At 38.6% G+C, this 23,243-nt stretch overlaps 1 protein-coding gene across 4 annotated transcripts in view; it reads right to left on the bottom strand.

Moving 5' to 3' along the window:
• LOC121381266 (neuronal acetylcholine receptor subunit alpha-10-like) overlaps positions 1-23,243 on the bottom strand; it is a 42,859-nt gene that overhangs the window by 15,545 nt on the left and 4,071 nt on the right. For 2 of the 4 annotated variants that reach the window (XM_041510511.1, XM_041510528.1), the window contains exons 2-3: positions 9,913-10,058; positions 4,809-4,853 (exon numbers count right to left, since the gene is read on the bottom strand). In XM_041510511.1, coding sequence (XP_041366445.1) covers positions 4,809-4,853; positions 9,913-10,058 — 191 coding nt within the window. Of the gene's footprint in view, positions 1-4,808; positions 4,854-5,155; positions 5,193-9,912; positions 10,059-23,243 lie in introns of those variants that run through there. The other 2 variants (XM_041510519.1, XM_041510536.1) reach the window with 2 other exon arrangements.

Raw genomic sequence — 23,243 nt, 5'->3', positions numbered from 1 at the left:
GTGTGGTTAAACAAAACATACATTAACTTTAATTAGTGCATTGTATTTAGTCATAAAAATTGTAAAGAGCTCATACCACTGGGCCATTTATCTTTTTTACAAATGTCAACAAATTGTAATGATAAAAGAAAAAAGATCTGGAAAGGCCTAACTGTCTAATGAAATAAAGAAAGGAATGTTTTATTTCACGACGCACTCAACACATTGTACCGGCCTCGGTGGCGTCGTGGCAGGCCATCGGTCTACAGGCTGGTAGGTACTGGGTTCGGATCCCAGTCGAGGCATGGGATTTTTAATTCAGATACCGACTCCAAACCCTGAGTGAGTGCTCCGCAAGGCTCAATGGGTAGGTGTAAACCACTTGCACCGACCAGTGATCCATAACTGGTTCAACAAAGGCCATGGTTTGTGCTATCCTGCCTGTGGGAAGCGCAAATAAAAGATCCCTTGCTGCCTGTCGTAAAAGAGTAGCCTATGTGGCGACAGCGGGTTTCCTCTCCAAATCTGTGTGGTCCTTAACCATATGTCTGACGCCATATAACCGTAAATAAAATGTGTTGAGTGCGTCGTTAAATAAAACATTTCTTTCTTTCTTTCAACACATTGTATTTTACGGTTATATGGCGTCAGACATATCGTTAAGGACCACACAGATATTGAGAGAGGAAATCCGCTGTTGCCACTTCTACTCTTTTCGATTAGCAGCAAGGGATCTTTTATAAGCACCATCCCACAGACAGGGTAGTACATACCACGGCCTTTGTTACACCAGTTGTGTAGCACTGGCTGGTACGAGAAATAGCCCAATGGGGCCACCGACGGGGATCGATCCTAAACCGACCGCTACGTCCCGCCACTATTTAACGAAGACAAAGTTTATCTCGTAACGACACGAGAAATGGTAGTGTGATACCTCTACAGATATTCGCACATCAGCAACAGTGTTTGAACACCAGACAAGCTGCCGCGACATTGATAAATAAAATGTTCCAAGTCAAATATGTACAGAAGAGATTATATTTTTCAGCGGTGTCACGATGTTAAAACCGTATATTGATTTCGGTTTATCAGAAGGGAAATTAAGGTAGTCTAATTAATATTAGCAGTCACGCTGTTCGTTTTTCTTTTATCGACTTACCAAGGTTTGATATCCAATAGCCGATGTATTTTCCGTGCTGTGGTGTCGTTAAACATTCATTTTATTTCAGCTTATGTTCGTGCTTATAATCCAATTAAGGTTCAAGCACGCTGTCCTAGGCATACACATCAGCTATCTGGGCTGTCTGTCCAGGACAGATGGTTAGTTGTTAGTCGTTAGAGAAGAACGTGTATTGGTCTTACCCATTGAGTCGTTAAAACTCGCTATGGTTGGAAGCCGGTACCGGGCTGCGAACCCAGTACCTACCAGCCTTATGTCACGTGGTTTAACCACGACACCACCGACCGAGGTCGGTAGTCTAGGGTTTTTTTCATTTTATTTCAATTTATTTTCGTGCTTATATCCAATTAAGGTTCAAGCAGCTTAGCTCGCTGTCCTGGGCACACACCTCAGCCATCTGTGCCCCTCCGTCCAGGATAGGAAAATGATTTGGGTGGGTGGAAGAGGGGACCGCTCGCGCTGGCAAGTGTAAGGGAGCACCAGCAGCCTAGCCCGAGTTCTCTGACTGACGTGCTGGGGTGTTGTTAAACATTCATTCATTCATTCATTCATTCATTCTTTCTTTCTTTCATTTATGCATGCATGCATTCATTCATTCATTCTAACCGTAAATAAAATGTGTTAGAGTGCGTCGTTAAATAAAGCATTTCTTTCTTTCATTCATTCATTCATTCTGACTGTGAGTGTTAATAATTGTCCAAATGTCCGTCTAGCTCTGTTACAGTCAGAGTATTCGGGCCACAGCAGCCCGACCGGTATCGCGTCCATTCATTTCCTTTCAACTTATGTTCGTGCTTATATCCAATTATGGTTCAAGCACGCTGTCCTGGGCACACATCTCAATTATCTGGGCTGTCTATCCAGGACAGTGCGTTAGTTGTTAGTTGTTAGTTGGTAAGTGAGAGAGAAGAGGGTGTAGTGGTCTTACATCTATCCATTGAGTCGTTAAAACTCGCTCTAGGTGGGAGCCAGTACTGGGCTGCGAACCCAGCATCAACCACCCTGATGTCCGACGGCTTTATCACGACACCGCCGACCGAGGCCGGTCCGGAATCACTTGGAACTTGGAAAAATGTTTAACGTGCACATTCAGAGCAAGCTGTTGTAGCGCACGCCTGTCCTGGGCACAAGTACCGGCCTTGTCACGGAACATGCTCTTAAATTTGTTTCGCCTGTGGCGATTTTAATTGTGTTAGAGGGCCGTGTGCAGTTTATTGCCCGTAGCCCAGATGGGCAACTTGTTACGTAAGACTTCTGCGCGACCGTCCTCGATCGGTACGCCTAATACACACCCTCAGCCAGGTGCGGAGGCCATGTGGCTAGTAGTTACGTAATATCTCCGGTAGTGCTGTTTATGGCCAGGAGATTGCTCGCGGTTGGCGACAGCCAGACTGACGATCAGAGAGAAATATACCTACTCTAGTAGATGTAGAATATGAGATGATACGTGAGGTACCGCCTTGTACCCCCAGGCAAAATCCTGATTTACAATAAATAGCTAGTGTTTTAGAGATATCGAGGAGAACGAATTAGGAAGGCTCCAGGGGATCACGGACGTCGTCCACTGAACGAAATATATTAGTTCAGACGGGACTTTGGTAATTATATATTTTCTGCTCTGTGTATAACCTTGATGTGATTGATGTGACTTTAAATATTTTGATACTGTATTATACCAATATTCTTTAGACAATGTCTTCGGTCATCTGACGAAGTAAATCGTAGACTTTTTGTTCTAACATTATACGAGTATTTGGTAATATAAAGCTTAGCCAGTCATCCTAGACGACCTAGGTACACTGTAGGTTATTGTCTTTATTGTGATCGGTACCAGTATTAATTCTGTGTTACAAGGTTACTGAATGAGTAGTTAGGGGTAATTAAAAATTAACCCGTTAGGAATAGAGCTGTAATTCCTTTATTAATTAAGTTCCCCTGGAAGCGTTCCTAAATTATCACACGTTACTGAACGAGTAGTAAGGGTTAATTAAAAATTAACCAGTTAGGAATGGTGTTGTAATTCCTTTATTAATTAACTTCTCCTGGAAGCGTTTCTCAATTATCACACGTGTGGGTGTGGTGTAACGGTGAAGTGATTCGCATATTGTGTAACTAGACACCTAGAGATTAACTAATTAAGTGATCAGTTCTGGGTTGTTATTATTGCTGTTATTAATGAACTACTACGGCTGTACATTTGTCAGCGTAGATTAATACAGATTCCAAAGTGTATTGTGTTTTTGTTGTGTTTTCTAGAGAACTAACGTGCTATAATAATATATACTTTATATAAGATCGTATTTCTGATCATACCTAGAGACGAGCCATACTAGGGTTTAACAGCCTGTTACAGAGAGATCTAATAGATATACAAGTAGGAGAGACATTTTGATAATCGTGTTTTATTCGGTTACGGGAATTATAGAATCCCCGTGACAGGCCTCAACGGTTCCTCTGTCCAGGACAGGAACCCGGAATCACGCCGTTCATTTCTCTTTTATCGACGGTGTCTGCTGTCGGGTAAATCTCACCTTTCGGTGGGAACCACTTCATACAAGGTGATAATTTGATAGCCAATACCGTGACCTCTCATTGTAATTGTACAATAAATGTGAATTTCCTGTTTGTGATTTAGAAAGAGACAATGGCATTTGTGAAAACAATCTTGATGGAATATCTATGAACCTTGTTAGCAGCATTTCGCTTCGGAGGTGTGTTTTGTAAGCAAGCACTTATCGTTTCGGATTTGGGTTTCTGAACTGTTTAAAACGACCTTCGAATAAAATTGTTTTCATTGTCGGATGAAATTATTCAAGGACAATGGCTGGATAACTGGTATAATAATGTGTGTTGGAGTGCTTTCTGCGATTCAAGATTTCTCTGATATCGATGAACATGTTCACATTCAGCGTGCATCTAAGCGTTCTAACAAAATACTAGTAATTAGACGAATCGTAAGAGAAATAACACTGTGTTGGCTAGTGGGAGTTCAAGGGCATACGCTATTTTTTGGAATATTTAGTATTTTTTTGGTTTTCTATGATAAATGATGAAATCACAATCAAATCAAGTTGGCGTGACTCAAGGTGACCTATAGAGTAATAAAAACGCACGTGCTTTTGCGTTGAGGGAAAAAGTGGTCGACACCGAGTTATTTAAAGCTCTGGTGCCAATTTCACAAAACATTGTAAGACTAGTTTTGCACGTAAACGTAAATCTACGACTAAACCACAATTTTTATTATTATTATTATTATTATAGTACAACAGATATAGTTTAAAATACACATTTCATTTTCTTTTGTCCTTCTGTAATGATGTAATTGTCTGCGTGAAATAGATGCCAAACACATATAAATGTATGACCGGTATAACCACTAGTCGCAGACGTAAACTTACAATGTTTTGTGAAATAGGCCCCACAAAGTGATCTTAGCACTAAGACCACCTTAAGGGCATACGGTAGTTATGCACTTATGGTGGCCTTAGCGCTACGATCGCTTTGTGGAACGGGGCCCTGGGGCCTAATTAACCCTTAAAAGCGCTGACCCTAGTCTCAGCCCTAGAAAAAAAGACATTAAGTTTAGTTAATTTACAAACCTGCAACACATTTGGATACGGTTATAAGAGATTTTAACAACATTTCTTACCAGTCTCATCCAGGCGTTGATTGTCAAAATCTGTTTTGGTTCATTCTGAAAATCAAGAAAGATAATATATTAGCAGGGTTGTATCTGGGCTAAAATAACTGGGGGCGGGCGGAGGGAAGGGGGGCAGTAAAAAAACATAATCAGGGCACAATAATCAAAGCATTTTTCCAGTGGGGGGGGGGGCATTTAAAAAATGGCACTTTACTGTATTCTTCTTGAGACGACTGTTCCCTTACATCACCCCCAGCCCACACCACCCCACCAAACCTCGCTATTAATCAATTTACTCGTATTTAGTCTAAAACAAGCATTCTGAGAGTACTGCTAAAGCAATACATGTCACTTACCGGGCCCAAAAAGTTTTTCATATCTCCTAAATTCAAGGGCCATAACTCTGTGAAAATGAACAGAACATGATAAAGCTATATATACAAAATTTAATCTCAATATTTTCAGGCATTGTATAAAGAAAAAAGGTCGGGAAAACACATTTTTGTATCTCCTAAGTTCAAGGTCCATAACTCTATCAAAAATGGGTAAATGGCCATGAAAGACAAACTAGATCTGTAACAGAACACGATAAACATATACAATAAATTTCAGCTCAATATCTCAAGGTATTGTGAAAAAAAACATCCGGAAAACCATATACATGTCGGACGGACGGACGGTCAGACAGACAGACAGACAGAAGGACGGATATGAAACCTATAGTCTATTCCGGTTAGAGCGGTAGGGGATGACCGGTAGGGGACTAATAACAGGGGTGGCAAAAAATCAGGGCGCAGCATGAGGGTCGTCTCCGGGTAGACAAGATAGGGCATTTTAATTTTTATAAAGGGGTACTTTTTGTGTGCCGGGTTTCTTTTGTGTTTTTGTTGGGTTATTTTTTTTTGTTGGGTTTTTTTTTGTTGTTGGTTTGTTGTTGGTTTGTTTTTTGTTGTTTTTTGGGGGTGCAACTGCTTGTGTTGCTACTTCCGTTACGAACCGCTCTCATTTACAAATCGTTCACACGTATTTTACTCTCGTTTATCGGGGTTTTTTTTTTTTACTTCACTTTACTTTAGTTATATTACAGATGGCATTGTGTACGAAGCACTACACAATTAATTAAAATACGATTATAGAAAAGGTAATAAAAACAACGCATGTTATTGCAATTAAAAAAAAAAGTAAATGAAAGAGTTTTGGTCAATGGTTATTTGTGTTAGAGAGGTCTCTTGAAAGATCAAATATGGGAAGCCATTGTATTTCTCTTTATGTCGCGTCTTCTCAATTGTACCGCACGTTATAATTACAGCCAATGGTATTTACTCTAGCAGCTAGATGCAATATGGCGACGGATATAATATCACTATAATAGCCATTTACCAGAATGGAGATATTTTATTGGCAAATATGCGCTTAATACCTTGTCCACTTTGTACGAGTTAATGGAATCCGCGTTTAATGCAAGAGCCAGTATTAATTAATAATGGGTTCCTTAGGTAAAGGTACATTACTCTCACACAATTTGAAATAACGATTAAAGGCACAGATCCTAGTGTTTGAACACTGTGTTCAGCATATGTTTTACTATCAGAGCCGTTTATGATCACTGAAATCAAACATTACTTATATTTTATTATTTAGATTATCCATTTCCGTAAAACCGAAGTGTTTCTGGTCATCCTGGTGTTTCTAACACCACAAAATGCATTTTTTATATTTTTAAAAACGCACGTGCGTCTGAGAAATGATGGTTATGGAGTCGCGTTTAAGTCTATTTTTAAGGGTATTTCATCGTCACAGACCCTTGTTTCACTCTGTTGTATTCAAATTTGTTACAAGTTTGTAAATTAACCAAACTTAGTCTCCATTTTTACTGGTTGAAACTAGGGTCTAGATAAAAAAATATGTCTTAGTGTTTAAAAACTAGGGTCTGTCCCTTTAAAAATATGCCTTAGTGTTTAAAAACTAGGGTCTGTCCCTTTAAAAATATGCCTTAGTGTTTAAAAACTAGGGTCTGTCCCTTTAAAAGTATGCAGTTTGTTCGGTTGTTAGTTCAAGATTAGGAAAAGATATTTTTAAAATAAACAAACCCTTCGATTCCCTTTTTTGGGCGCATTGGGCTATTTCTCGTTCCAGTAAGTACTCTACAGCTGATATAACAGATCATGGTATGTACTATCCTGTCTGTGGGATGCTGCATATAAGAGGTCCCTTGCTGCTAATCGAAACGAGTAGGCTTTAGCGTGGCGGTAGTGGGTTTCCCTTTTCATTATCTGGTGGTCGCCATATAAATGTATTTAAAACTTAAAATGTGCTTAGTGTCTTGTTTAACAAAACATTTCGTCCTTCCCTCGAACCTAGACAGAATTCATAGCTTACAGTGGAGGTGTAAGACCGTAATACCGACTTTTCTCTCACTAACATTTCGTCCTTCCCTCGAACCTAGACAGAATTCATAGCTTACAGTGGAGGTGTAAGACCGTAATACCGACTTTTCTCTCACTAACATTTCGTCCTTCCCTCGAACCTAGACAGAATTCATAGCTTACAGTGGAGGTGTAAGACCGTAATACCGACTTTTCTCTCACTAACATTTCGTCCTTCCCTCGAACCAAGACAGAATTCATAGCTTACAGTGGAGGTGTAAGACTGTAATACCGACTTTTCTTTCACTAACATTTCGTCCTTCCCTCGAACCAAGACAGAATTCATAGCTTACAGTGGAGGTGTAAGACCGTAATACCGACTTTTCTCTCACTAACATTTCGTCCTTCCCTCGAACCTAGACAGAATTCATAGCTTACAGTGGAGGTGTAAGACCGTAATACCGACTTTTCTCTCACTAACATTTCGTCCTTCCCTCGAACCAAGACAGAATTCATAGCTTACAGTGGAGGTGTAAGACCGCAATACCGACTTTTCTCTCACTAACATTTCGTCCTTCCCTCGAACCAAGACAGAATTCATAGCTTACAGTGGAGGTGTAAGACCGTAATACCGACTTTTCTTTCACTAACATTTCGTCCTTCCCTCGAACCAAGATAGAATTCATAGCTTACAGTGGAGGTGTAAGACCGTAATACCGACTTTTCTTTCACTAACATTTCGTCCTTCCCTCGAACCAAGACATAATTCATAGCTTATAGTGGAGGTGTAAGACCGTAATACCGACTTTTCTCTCACTAACTGACAACCATTCGTCCGGGGCAGGACATATAGCCCAGTGGTAAAATGCTCGCTTAATGCGCGGTCGGTGTGGGATCAATCCCCGTCGGTGGGTCCATCGGGGTATTTCTCGTTCCAGTCAGTGCACCACGACCGGTATATGAAAGTCCGTGGTATGTGCTATCCTGACTTTGGGATGGTGCATATAAAAGATCCCTTGCTACAAATGGAAAAATGAAGCGGGTTTCCTCTCTTAGACTATATGTCAGAATTACCAAATGTTTCACACACAGTAGCCAATTATTAATATAATCAATGTGCTCTAGTGGTGTCGTTAAACAAACCAAACTTTAATTTTTCAGCCCTGTCCTGATTAGGCATCCCCAAAGCCACCTCGTTGAAATACACAAATCGTTGTTATGAATCATACCTTGTGAGCGGGACATTCGATTACGAAAGCTAACAACGCTGGCGGTTTTATAAGAACGCTCGTCGGGGTATCAAGAGCATGCATATCAGGTTTGAATAATGCAATTAATAAGGATTGTGCGCTTGACATAAATGAAATGTCGTAAAATATTTATGGTCACCAAACACAAAATGTTGAACTGTGCCTGTAATAAATTGTATAACCAGCAACAAAATGGACAATATCCTCTTACGGTTCAAGCACACTGTCATGGGCACACACCTCAGCTATTTGAGCTGTCTGTCCAGGACAGTGGGTTAGTTGTTAGTGTGTTAGTGGTTAGTGAGAAAGAAGACGGTGTAGTGGTCTTACACCTACGCATTGAGTCGTTAAGAACTCACTCTGGGTTGGAGCCGGTACCGGGCTGAGAACCCTGTACTTACCAACCTTTTGTCCGATGGTTTAACCACGACGCCACCGAGGCATACCAGATCGTCGTTACGTTCACATTTATTTGAAAGTGTGTGTTTTTGGAGAGGATGTGTGTGTGTGTGTGTGTGTGTGTGTGTGTGTGTGTATGTGTGCGTGCGTATGTGTATGTGTGCATGTGCGTGCGTATGTGTATGTGTGGTGTATGTGTGTATGAGTGTGTGGACGTGTGTGTGTGTATATGTGTGTGTATGGAGAGGGTGTGGGTGTGTTTGAAGAGAGAGAGAGAGAGAGAGAGAGTGTGTGTGTGTGTGTGTGTGTGTGTGTGTTTGGAGGGTGTGTGTGTTTGGAGAGGGTGTGTCTGTATTTGGAGTGTGTGGGTATATGTTTGGAGAGGGTGTGTGTGTTTTGAGAATGTGTGTGTGTGTGTGTATGTGTGATTGGAGAGGGTGTGTGCGTATTTGAAGAGGTGTGTGTGTGTGTGTGTATGTGTGTGTGTGTGTGTGTTTGGAGAGGGTGTGTGTGTGTGTGTGTAGATGTTGCGTGTTTGGAGAGGGGGTGTGTTTTTGGAGGGGGGGTGTTTGGAGAGGGTGTGTGTGTGTGTGTGTGTGTGTGTGTTTGTAGATGTTGCGTGTGTTTGGAGAGGGTGTGTGTGTGTGTGTGTGTGTGTGTTTTTGGAGAGGGTGTGTGTGTTTGTAGATGTTGCGTGTGTTTGGAGAGGGTGTGTGTTTTTGGAGGGGGGGTGTTTGGAGAGGGTGTGTGTGTGTGTGTGCTTGTAGATGTTGCGTGTGTTTGGAGAGGGTGTGTGTGTGTGTGTGTTTGTAGATGTGTGTGTTTGGAGAGGGTGTGAATGTGTGTTTGTAGATGTTGCGTGTGTTTGGAGAGGGTGTGTGTTTGGAGAGGGTGTGTGTTTTTGGAGGGGGGTGTTTGGAGAGGGGGTGTGTGTGTTTGTAGATGTTGTGTGTGTTTGGAGAGGGTGTGTGTGTTTGGAGAGGGTGTGTGTGTGTGTGTGTGTGTGTGTGTGTGTGTGTGTGTGTGTGTGTGTGTGTTTGGAGTGGGGTGTGTGTTTGGAGAGCTTGGGGGTGTATATTATTTTAAGTTGACTCTTACCAAATCAATGATCTGTCGTATGGATATCCCAACCTTTGTGACGATCGGCTTGTCCTCCCCACACACCGGTCGAATCTCATTGTGGTACTTCGCAAACAGATCGGTGAAAAGCAGGCTCTGATTGGACACTCCCGTCACGCTACCTGCTAAACAAACCGAAAGCAAAAATACTGGTAAGACTATAAATCAGGAAATGTTAGCGAGCATAAAATGTTAGCGAATTTAGCGAGGTCACACAAAAGCTAATATTTCATGACGCTAAATATAAGATATAGTAGACTGTTCCGTTGAACTTTTGTGTGATTGGTTGGTCGATTATTAACTTGAACACAATTGAATGATTACATGTTACTTATTGAACTATAAGTAGTTAGCATGCATATTACTACAGTTTTCTAATAAATTTAAGGGTTGGGGTTTTTTTGTGTAAGCTGCCTAACGTCAAATTATATCCAAAAAAATATTCTTTCAGACACTCCTACAACTTAAGCTCTCTGTTTTTTTAATGTCTCACTAAAGTTTTATGTCGCTATTATGTTTGGTGATTTCACTAAATTTTAAGACCGGTAATATTTTATAATTTACAATATTAGTTTTTAAACAAGCATGTGAACGAAAGGGTCGCAATACTGGTATCTAGATTATGCAGGGTTTTGTATTGTTTTTATTTGTTTCTGGAGGGATCTATTTGTGTTTTATTCGTGTGTGTGTGTGTGTGTGTGTGTGTGTGTGTGCGTGTGTGTGTGCGTGCGTGCGTGTCTGTGTGTTTCTATCTGAGTGTGTGTGTGTGTGTTTATCTAAGTGTGTGTGTGTGTGTGTGTGTGTGTGTGTGTGTGTGTGTGTGTGTGTGTGTGTGTGTGTGTGATTGTCAGTACCAAGTCATACCCATCACGCTGATAAATAAATTATGCAAAATAAAAATTAAAATATAATATAATATTAGTTTTTAAATACTTTTCGAATCAGCCTTCAATAAATCACACCCGTCACGTTTGTATGTAAACTATACAAAATTAAAATATTATATTAGATTTGTTTGGTTTTTGTTTTGTTTTGTTTTTTGTGTATGTGTTGTTTTTATTGTTGTTTTTTGTGTTGTTGTTTGGGGGTTTTTTGGGGGGGGGCTGTTGCTGGGTTGTTGTTTGTGTGTGTGTGTGTGTGTGTGTGTGTGTGTGTGTGTGTGTGTGTGTGTGTGTTTTTGTTCATTTGTTTTGTGTTGTTTTTAAACGTCATACCTGTCATTTGTTTTGTTTGTTGTTTTTAAACGTCATACCTGTCAATGCTAATACATTAATTAATGCAAAATTAAAATATAGTATTATATTTTAGTTTTCAGATAGTTGTGAATACCCGTCAACATGGTAAGTATAAAATTAAAATACAATAGTATGGTTTCGGGGGTCTTTTTAATGTGACAATATTGAACTTCAAAACGTCACAACCATCACGCTAGTAACTGAATAGACAATTTGTTTTATAAATATGTATCAATATTATATCAAGTAAATGTAATACTAGTATTTGCATTATATACTAATACTAATAGTTCTTAAACGTGCTTAATGAGCATAAGGTCACGGATGGATGCACGCACGCATGCATGCACGCACATACACCACGATCCCCATACATGTATATTTAAAAGGAAACTGGAGGAATTCAAGTGGGCAGACATATTGGCCAATGACAGAACTGTCGCCTTGGTATGTAATGTAACTATGATTAAACGATTTTCACCTTAGTATAATGGAATCACTCGACCGTTAACAGTACAGCAAACAAACTCAGTGGTAGTCGCAACAAATGAAAATCACTTTATATTGGTCTCAATATTATGGAAATTAAATTTCCGTGTAAAACTTATTAATTGAAGGAAGCGATGAAATTGACATTATTCAAAGGCTGTGAACCTTGGAATCTACATACGCCGCCATAAAAAAAAATTAATCAAAGTAATCTGGACCTCGTCCCATGAAAGAATCGTAGCTATGGCTGATTGTAGTTGCTTACGGTGTGTTTTACGACTAGTGTTATGTGAGGTTTACATTTGTTTCACATAGCAACCTTACGGTAGCCGTAAATGCCCCTTTAACGATTAAAAGACTATTCGGATGTATTTGTTTGTACTGGACATTCACGAAGAAACTTCGTCAGTCGATTTTCGAAGCGTTAATTGCCGAATCAATAACGCAAGGGAATTATCTTCCATACTTTCGTGCGAAGGTCATATAGCATAAAATACGCTTAATTCTCCTGGAGCTAAAAATATAAAATTAAATATTTAGATTAAAATTTCTTTATTTGGACCGCCCGTCGAGAAATGGGGTTTATTTGTAATATTAGGAATTAGTTGTCATATTCATAATTTTTGGACTCGCTATCTGAATTAAGCCATTCCATTTGGTTTCAACAATATTTATTTCACAAAGAAAATTGATTGGCAAACAGGCCATTGGCCTATATTAATGCCTCTCCCAACATACTTTGTTACATACAATTAATAATATACACATGTATCAACTGACATGTTCTTCAAAGAATTAAAGGGATATTCCTGAGTTTGCTGAACGTTTTTAGATGTTATCGACTAACGTGTATATTAAACGTGTTTGTGGTCGTTCTAATATTTGTACTAGGTTAAATTTCATTTCATTTCCAAAAATATAATGTTTTTCGTACAAACGAAATTATTTGAAGGCAAAACCCAGTTTGGGCTTCTTACAAATATTAAGACGACCAGAAAAACATTGAATTTACAGACACCGATATTCTAAACCAGAAAAAGTAGTTTATATGTAAATCTAATCGTAGAAATATTTTATTAGTCGGAAACGTCTTACAATGCAGCAAACTCGGGGATGTCCGTTTAAAACCAATTACATAATTTGCACCCAATCATAAAAAAACAAGTCTAAAAGACCATGAAATTAGTATACTTGTCCATGCGTACACATACCCACGTACATAAATATACCCGATTTCCTAAGATTACATTACATCAGTGATTCTCGCCCACCGCCCACAGTACAGCAGCCAAACTTGCAAGTGACAATGTGATGTAGGATAAATGGCTTTAAGAATTTAAAACGTGAAGCGTTTTGACAATTCAAAAAAGTTATGAATAGATTCTGCTATACGTAGATTAAGGTCCAGAGAGTAATCATTATTACCATATAGCACTGTATGGAGGTCAAAACCACAATTATAAAAATACATTGTACGAATGTTATGATACAGAGAACAGACAAATAGGAAATGTAACGTATCTCCATATAGATGCCCACAATTACAAATGGAATTATCATAAATATGTCTTGTATATCTATGAGCGTTGAAGTCACTGCATTCTAAACGAAGTCCACAATGAATTATTTGCATTCTAAACGAAGTCTACAATGAATTGTTTGATTTAAGCGTGATCCGAATTCTAAAAAGTTCTTATTTAACCCATTTATCGACGGGAATATACAATTTTTAATTTTTTTTTAAAGATTTTATTTGTCTTATATTTTTATTAATACTATTCCATTCACGAATTACTGAGGGTTAAGACGATTTTCTGTACAATTCTGTTCTAGTGTGAATATATTACAATTGGTCCGCGTTACCGAGTGAGTGATTTCCAGAAACTGTCTGGGGTACCAGAGATGATAAATACTGTAGAGTTATGCCTTTAACTATTTTATAAAAGGTACATATTTTGTGAAATACACGACGTTGGTTTAAAGGACTGAATCTAGTTTCGCTATACATTTTCTCATGTCTTGTTCCTCTAACAGCACCACATATTGTACGAAGGGCGTCCAACTGAAGTGTTTCTAATATATTTACTTGGGCTTCTGTACAATTACCCCAAATATAATCACAATAGTAAAACACTGGCAAAATAAAATATTTATATAATGTTTCCAGAGTTTCCTTTTTAGGCGATACTTTAAACTACGTAGACAATTTATCATTGGGCTAACTTTATAAACAAGCTGTTCTATGTGGCAATGCCACTGGCCGTCCCTTTTGGAATGTAAGACCAAGATGTTTATGATTGTTTACATCAGTTATTTTTGAATCCCCTAAGAATATATTTGGTTGGATCTGCATATGGATCTTTCTAGAAAATGTGATTGATTCTGTTTTTTCTGGTGAAAATTTAACCTGCCAGTTCTCTGCCCAGCTTGATAACAAACTAAGATCCGAGCTTATTGTACGACACCCCACTTGATAATCATCTAAAACTGCATAGAGAGAAGTGTCGTCTGCAAATAATTTAATATTACTCTCAATATTCTCCACTATATCGTTTATATAAACTAGAAATAAAAGTGGCCCTAGCGCTGATCCCTGAGGCACTCCTGCCAAAATAGGCTTATTATCAGATTTAAACCCATTGATCACAGTCGTCTGCATTTTTTTTTTTCCAGGTAACTTCCAAACCACAGTAAAAGTCTTACACTAATTCCTTTAGTCTGTAATTTATATAATAATCCTTTATGCCACACACGATCGAAAGCCGTACTAATATCACAGAATACCGCTTTGACTTCTGTGTCCTCATCCTACGTTTGCAAAATAAAATTATAAAGATCGGTCAATTGATACAATGTACAATTACCAGACGTAAATCCAGATTGCAAATTAGATATATTATTTTCCAAAAAGAAATTGGATACATATTTCGAATATTTTTGATAAGCAACTGCTGAGAGCCACTGGTCTGTAATTATTACACAAGTGAATGCTGCCTTTCTTATGGATTGGAATTATAAACGACTGTTTCCAAATATCAGGAAAAATGGAATACATTAAAGACATATTAAACAATTTTGTTAGTGGTTTGATTAAATGTTTTCCGAAAATGTTAATAATTCTATTACCAATCATATCTGGACCGTTAGCTTTTCTTACATCTAATGACTTCAATATATCTTTTAACACTTCTTCTTTTATTGAAATATCACTTAATTTGTTAATGGCTTTATATTTATCTGGTGCATCTTTATCCGAATTACCAACTCTGGCTTGAGTAATAAAATAATCATTCAATATAGTTTCAATATCTTCCCCCTCTTCATAAACAATTTCACCACATTCGATTGATGGAATCGTATATTCTATTCCATTCCATTTTAGTATAAAGTCAAAATTGTTGCTATTAATTAAATACATTCTGTCCGATGCTCAGACACTGGCCTTGCCAGATACTGGACGTGGAATGGGCGTGCCTGAACCTCTTTTGGATATAGGCATGTTAATAAAGTAACAGTAACAGTCCAAGCATAAAATAAAACAAATATTTCTCATGGACCGTTGAGTTTCATTATAAGGTATGTGTAGACTATATTAGATCCATTTTAACAGAAATGAGTTCGTACCCTTCTTTAAAGAAAATCGCCAAATCATCATCTAGCAGGTGTATGGCCTTTACGTTAGTGTCTTACAACTGCCTCGGACCCATTGTAAATGTTTACCGTGATTTACGACGATAGTAAGATACCGTACGTCGCGTTTTGGAACGGGCTGATGACCGTAGACAAAATTTACGGTCGTGTAGTGCTAAGATCGTTTAGTAAAACGAGCCCCAGGACCAGATTCAAACTAATTAATATGAACGCTTAATAACCGAATACACTTTTTTAATTAATTCCATCACACTGGTAGATTAGTACGTGGAAATAGCGAGACTAAGGACAGGAACATTATATATTCTGCGGAAGTTATGAGTCTAGCATCATGATAACGGACTATTCAATTCTTTATTTAGCTAAAACCATTTCCTTGGTATATGCCAGTATGAGCAAGTAACGTTTAATCATAATTGGGGTCGAAAGTGTGGGATGGTCAGAAATTATAATTGCACCCCTCATGTTGAAAGGCGAATTAATATAAAGGTGCCCATCCTGTATGTTTGAAAACTTAATATTTTAAAATTAATTTTAGAAAATAAGCAAGTTATGATGTAAACATTTCATACTAATCCTGTGCTTTGCCAGCATAATATTTCCATCAACTACATTAATAAAGAAAAAACTTCTTTCAAAGCTATAATGGTAATAGTCCGCCCCAGCCTCCAACAACAATTTGTTGGGGTTTTTTCATTTTGATCTGACTAAGAAGAACAGTAAAACTGTTTTGGAAATAATATATTTTTACTATTTTTGTGTGCAATTTAGAAAACAATGGACTCACAAATAAATAACTTGTAGTTCAAAGTTAAAAGTTTGTTTTATTTAACGACTCCACTAGAGCACATTGATGTGTTAATCATCGGCTATTGGATGTCAAAAATCTGGTAATTTTGACATACCGTCTTAGAGAGGAAATCCGCTACATTTTTTTCCATTAGCAGCATGGGATCTTTTATACGCACCATCCCACAGACAGGATAGCACATACCACGGCCTCTGATACGCCATACCAATCGTGGTGCACTGACTGGAATGAGAAATAGCCCAATGGGCCCACTGACGGGGATAGATCCCAGACCGACCACGTATCAAGCGAACGCTTTACCACTGTGCTAAGTCCTGCTCTCTACCTTATAGTACAAATGCCATAGTAGGAAAACGGCGCTCCCTGTGGGAAGGATTGTAGGTAAACAGATGCTTGAAATAAAAGTGCGTCTGTGTATCATCACGGTGCACTATAGTTCCTAATTGTGACATATGTTGTGGTTCACATATTCACTTCTAGGAATTGGGGAAGAATTAAAACAATATGTTTGTTTAATGGTAAGCCTTCTGGCTGTATTTTGCCCATGTTATTTTGTAATATTGTGCATTGACCTTTTGGGACATGGGTGTATAGCGCAAGAGACAGCCGGGGTGAATCGATTAATGAATCACCTGTTCGGACCAGTACTACAGCCAGATGCGGTCATATAGCAAAAACCTGAGACGGAAATGTTCTCAGTTTTGGAGTGAAAATAAATGCTTACATAATGTATGTTCGCAATGGTGTATGCTGTTAGTGCCAACGAGAACCCGTTCTATTGGCAATCTGCATTTGAAGTTGGGCATTTTAACATGGGTTTCAATGGCAGATGACATCTGTGTAGTGAGACCATAGAGAGATGATGCTCGAAGGTTTAAATAGAGCGCTGGTCTGGTTTTGTTGATAACAACAATGGCCATTAAAGAATCATAGGCAGATAATAACCGTCTGTAAATTATAAATTCTACTCTCACACTGATACCTTTCTGATAACAATTAAACTCTGCAACAATGTCTTCGGATGAAAATAACTGCCAGCATCAATTATTACTTAGAACCCTGAAGCAAATAATTACTATAGTCCTGTTGGGAATAGACTGAGAGATGCCCTGCAACGTAAAAACGTCATAATGTCCATTTGGTTTTCACCAGAGAGATTAAAACAATCGAATACATCAAGTGCAGCACTATTACCGATACATGAGTCATGTTAGTTCAGTGCCAGTTGGTCACCTATGTTAGCACGCTATACATGACCACGAATACCAAACTCAGTGGGTGTTAACTAATACGGCGACAGCCTGCCTTTTTAAAAATAAATGATGAGATGATCCATTTCGTTGCAACAGAGAGATGTTTGATTAAAACCGAATGTATCATGTTCGTCACTGTTATATAGGGCATTTAAGTTCAGTGCCAAATACGGTCATTGATATTAGCACGCAATACATGGATATGTATATCAAAAGTACTGGGTCCAATTTCACAAAGCATCGTAAACCAAGTTTTGCACATAAACCTAAATCTACGACTAAAACTCGATTCTTGGTACTACTAACTCATATAGTTTGAAGAACACATATTTCATTTTTTTTTTCCTTAAAATGCTCCCTCTTCCGTAATGATGTCATTTTCTGTGTGAAATAGATGTCAAACACGTGTAAACGTATGACCGGTATGACTGCTAGTTACAGATGTAAACTTACGATGATTTGTGATGTTTTTAACTGATAAGCTTGTAAGCCTTTTTAAAAATGTATGTAAGATGTATTCAGTGGCGGATCTAAGGCGGAGGGAGGGGCAGTTATTTATTTAGAATATCAGTGTTTGTATATTTAATGTGTTTGACTAGTAATATATATATATATATATATATATATATATATATATATATATATATATAAAAGTAGAACTTGTATATAACAACCATTCAAGGAACCAACAGAAAGTGGTCGTTTTGAACAGGTGGCCTTTATATAGAGGTCCCAAAATATTCTATCAAGATCCTATATGTCACTATAAAATATCATTATTAACTGTTGTAACTGTTGATTTCGTTTTTTAATTCCAATACCCTTAAGAAAAGAAAAACAACACAAAATAATAAAAGTACATGTAATTGTATTTATTAAAACAAAATTTGGTACATTTGCCTCCATATCATTCAACAAATGTTGAGTCACTGATTTAGCACAATTTCATCACCGTTACATTTTTTTCACAACTATTTAGTTTTTATGAAAGACAATGATTTTTCGATTGCTTGGTGCAGCAAGCAACATGTATAGAGGCCACACATTCTTCACTACCCATAGCAGCATCAAGTATTGAAGGAAGGAAATGTTTGAGTGAACGACGCACTCAACACATTGAAGATTTCCCGTGAAACAGTGTAAACTCCTTCAGACGTATTACACGTATTGTGTTGGCGCTAATCCATTAGTACGGTACTTGCATTGGGATTACGTCGCTAACCGCAAACAAAACAATTTTGGTAAACAAAGGTCGCGATTTACCAAAGCCTTAGCGGCTTAACTAAATTCATTAATGTTTGCTGCTTGGTGCGACAGTCAACAAGAGTCATGCCCGGGTGACAGTAGGGACTACCCAGGCACCTTGGTTATAATCGCCTTTGATAATACCGCAACAATGAGATACTGTAATCCATTCTGCTTTCATAGGCTAAACCCAATGACAAGAAAGGAAGGACACGTTTTTAGTCGCGGTGCACTGGCTGGAGCGAGAAATAGCCCAATGGGTCCACCGACGGGGATCGATCCCAGACCGACCGCGCATCAAGCGAACGCTTTACCACTGGGCTACGTCCCGCCCTATAACTTGTAGTACAAATGCCATAGTAAGAAAACGGCGCTCCCAGTGGGAAGACTATAGATAAACAGATGCTTGAAATAAAAGTGCGTCTGTGTATAGAAAGATGATGCCGTTATATAAAGGTGCCCGTTAGACCACGTTCGACTGTATGTATGTATGTATATGTATATGTATATGTATATGTATATGTATATGTATATGTATATGTATATATATATATATGTATGTATGTATGTATGTATATTTATAAACTGATGATTTACCTGATACGCTATTAGGACCAAAAACACATTTAGTATTCAGCCACTGATATTTTATGAATACAAAATGATGTCTTGTTATAGTTTTTAAGAGGTCTATGTTAGTTTTCAGTATCTTAACATTTGCACCAAACTCAGGGCAGTCTCTTTACAGTTGTAAATAACTTGAATATATAATACAGCAATTAATCATCCCAATTGTTATAAGGGATGTTGTCAAAAACAAATCCTGTTTTATCCGGGCAATAAATAAAATCGCATGCACTTAGGTCACTCGGTACACGGCTTGCCTTGGCCGTACCATCCGTGGGGGGGGGGGGGCAGGGGGGGGGGATAGTTGCCCCATGAGAATCTCACTTTTTTTCTTCTTTTTTTTTTACTCCAGAAAATAGCCTACACATCTCAGGGTTTAATTTGTATAGTGTTTCATTTGTTTATAAAAAGTAGTGCCCCGCCAGGATTTTGATCATGGTACGGCCCTGCTTGCCTGAGGTGCTATAATTAAAGGATCGAATCTCCTCGGCATTTTCTCTCATTGTTTTTCCCCGTCCCAACCAGTGCCTGCGGCTGGTGAAACAAACGACGTATTATTTACTGTTCCGTCTGTGGTGGAAAGTTTAAAGTTTTGTTTTGGTTAACGACACAACTAGAGCAGATTAATTAATTAATTAACATCAAACATTTGGTCATTCTGATTCGTAGTTATCAGAAGAAACCCGCTACATTTATTTTCATTAGCATCAAGGGATCTTTTATATGCACTTTCTCACAGACTGGAAAGCACATATTATTACGGCCTTTGACCAGTCGTGGTCACTGGTTGGAACGAGAAAAACCCAATCAGTTGATTGGATCGAATGACTTTTGTGGAAGTCATATAAAATATGTCCTGCTGCTAATTTGAAAAATGTAACGAGTTTCATCCGACTACGTGTCATAATAACCAAATGTTTGACATCTAATATACTACGGTTAATAAATACTATGGTTAATAAATCAATGTGCTATTTGTGGTTTTGTTAAACAAAACAAACTTCAGCTTAATATACTAAAATTGTCGCCTATGGGATATGCGGTCGAATTTCATAGCCATCATACAGGATCCTAGCTTATCAATATTGCAGAACTTTGGAGATGATTGATGGCTGAATGGAACTCCCAAAGGATCCACGTTTTACACTAAATATGTATTTCGTTCTTGTCCTATGCCACAGCATTAATGTTACTTTGGATTTTTGGTGCAAACCAAATAAAAACCTTGTCCTAAAGGGACTATATTGAGTTTGCTGCCATTGTGCATAAGGTGTTTGTAACAGTATGTTTAACAACTGAAATTACATATTTAATACATGTTCTTTGTTTAGAACGCCAGGGTCTGTATATCCAGTGTGTTTCTGATCGTTCTATTGTTTTTAGTAGTCCAAACTTCCTCTTACTCCCATAAGCGTACGAGACGGGGGTTGGGGGGGGGGGGGGGGGGGGGGCAAACCTCAAATTTGGGACAAAATTATTCAGCTAACCTGAGACCTTTTTTTACCATTTATTTCCACCATTCTACACTCAAAATTGGTTGTAAAAGAAAAAAATGCGTAGTGATTGTTTTACAGCCTTATATAGCTGTTTGGTAGTAATGCTAATATGAATAAATGTTGTTATCCGGATTCGGGCATTTTCTTTTAATTCGGGCAAAAGCCCCCTCCCCCCCCCCCCCCCCCCCCCCCCCCCCTTACAAAAATGGGAGCCTGTACGTCTATACTTACTTCCCAATCAGGGCCGTAGCTAGCATAAGAGCACCAGAATTATTTTTTCGGAAAGCATTACAGAAACTTAAAGAAAAGGAGTTTTAGACCATTAACTACTCAGTTGCCCCCCCCCCCCCCCCCCCCCCCCAAAAAGAAAAAATCCTAGCTACGGCCATGCCAATGTATGCTGTTACGTATGTACGACATTACTGGGAGTTAAAATGTAAGTCTTGGCTTCTAGGTAGATTGAGGGAAACAGAAACACCTTGTTAAATACATATAAAACACAAATATTCTAAATAAGAAAACAAAATACATTTCATATGTAATTAATAATGTAGTAATGTCAGTAGTAACGCCCTGTTGAAAACGGGTTCTTTTATATTCAGATAATGAGAATGATGGGCACAGGGTGATAGATGAGAAAGATGAATGGACATACTGCAATAGTAATGGTATTAATGATTACCCTCTGGACCTTAATTTACGTATAGCAGAATATATTCATAACTTTTTCTTTCGAATTGTCAAAACACTTCACGTCTTAATTTCTTAAAGCCATTTATCCTATATCACATTGTCACTTGCAAGTTTGGCTGCTGTAATGTGGGCGGTGGGCGAGAATCACTGATTAAGTTAATCTTGGGAAATCGGGTATATTTATGTACGTGGGTATGTGTACGCATGGACAAGTATACTAATTCCATGGTCTTTTAGACTTGTTTTTTTTATGATTGAGTGCAAATTATTTAATTGTTTTTAATTCTCTGAAGAACATGTCAACTGATATATGTGTATATTAGAAATTGTATGTAACAGAGTATGTGTGGAGAGGCATTAATATAGGCCAATGGCTTATTTGCCAATCGATTTCTTTTGCGAAATAAATATTGTTTAAACCACATATTGCAATAGCGCGAGACTCGGGACAGTTTCTTTAAAGGACACAAGGTGCAGTTCAGTTGGGGGTTTGGGGTGTGGCTTATGGCAATAACTCCTAACTTATTACGTGAAATTTAAACAACATATTCCGTTCTACGGGAGAGAGACTGGACGAGGGGAGGGTCTAAAAAAGTAAAGTTTGTTTTATTTAACTAGAGCACATTGATTTTTTATCTTATCATCGGCTATTGGAAGTCAAATATATGGTCATTCTGACACTGTTTTTGTTTTTTTAGAGGAAACCATCTGTCGCCACATAGGCTACTCTTTTACGACAGGCAGCAAGGGATCTTTTATTTGCGCTTCCCACAGGCAGGATAGCACAAACCATGGCCTTTGTTGAACCAGTTATGGATCACTGGTCGGTGCAAGTGGTTTACACCTACCCATTGAGCCTTGCGGAGCACTCACTCAGGGTTTGGAGTCGGTATCTGGATTAAAAATCCCATGCTTCGACTGGGATCCGAACCTAGTACCTACCAGCCTGTAGTCCGATGGCCCAACCAAGACGCCACCGAGGCCGGTAGGGGAGGGTCTAGGTCAGACGGTAGTGCAGTCGCCTGAGGTGCTTGGGTCGTTGGATCGAATGCCCTCAATGGATCCATCGACATTCTCTGATTGTTGCTGCTGTCCTTGTTGCTGGGTTCGTCGTTTCGTGGGGTTTTTTTTTTTTTTTTGTTGTTGTTTTTTTTTTTTTTTTTTTTTTTTTTTGGGGGGGGGGTTGTAATTGTTGTTGGAGTTTTTTCTTTCGCCTGATGCGCGCTCGGTCTTGGGTCGATCCTCGTTGGTAGGCCCATTGGGCTATTTCTCGTTCCAACTAGTGCTCCACGATTGGTATATTAAAGGCCGTGAAAAATTGCTATCCCGTCTATAGAATAGTGCAAATAAAAGATTCCTTGCTACTAAATAGAAAAACGTTGCGAGTTCCCTCTCTAAAACAAAAAATTGTCTTTTTAAACTTGGCCTGTCTATAGATATAAGATGATAAAACCAATGGCTAACGTCCTTGCCTGCATGTAATAAGTTGAAATACGATTGGTCAGGTCGTCTTAATGCTAAACCAATTAAAAGAGTTTACTTATTGTTGATGCTCTGTTAACATTTTGGCGCGTTCATGACCGCGAGCGTTCGCGGACAATATTTTTACTACTAATGTTTTAATATATACCATTCCACCATACCACATTCTATTCATTTCAAGTTAGGCGCAAAAGCTTGGCTAGCGAGCGACCGCATGCGCTCGGTGTCAGGCATGTTGGAAGCAAGTAGACACTGGGTGGGGGGTGGGTGACTGAGATCGAGGAGCAAAGCATTCGAGTTTCTAGGGTGTTACGGGGTATGCGTTAAG

This window comes from Gigantopelta aegis, chromosome 2 (assembly GCF_016097555.1).
Source record: "Gigantopelta aegis isolate Gae_Host chromosome 2, Gae_host_genome, whole genome shotgun sequence".
Lineage (NCBI taxonomy): Eukaryota > Metazoa > Mollusca > Gastropoda > Neomphalida > Peltospiridae > Gigantopelta > Gigantopelta aegis.
The sequence above is the reverse complement of the archived record's forward strand: the minus strand, read 5'-3'. Positions and strand labels throughout refer to the sequence as shown.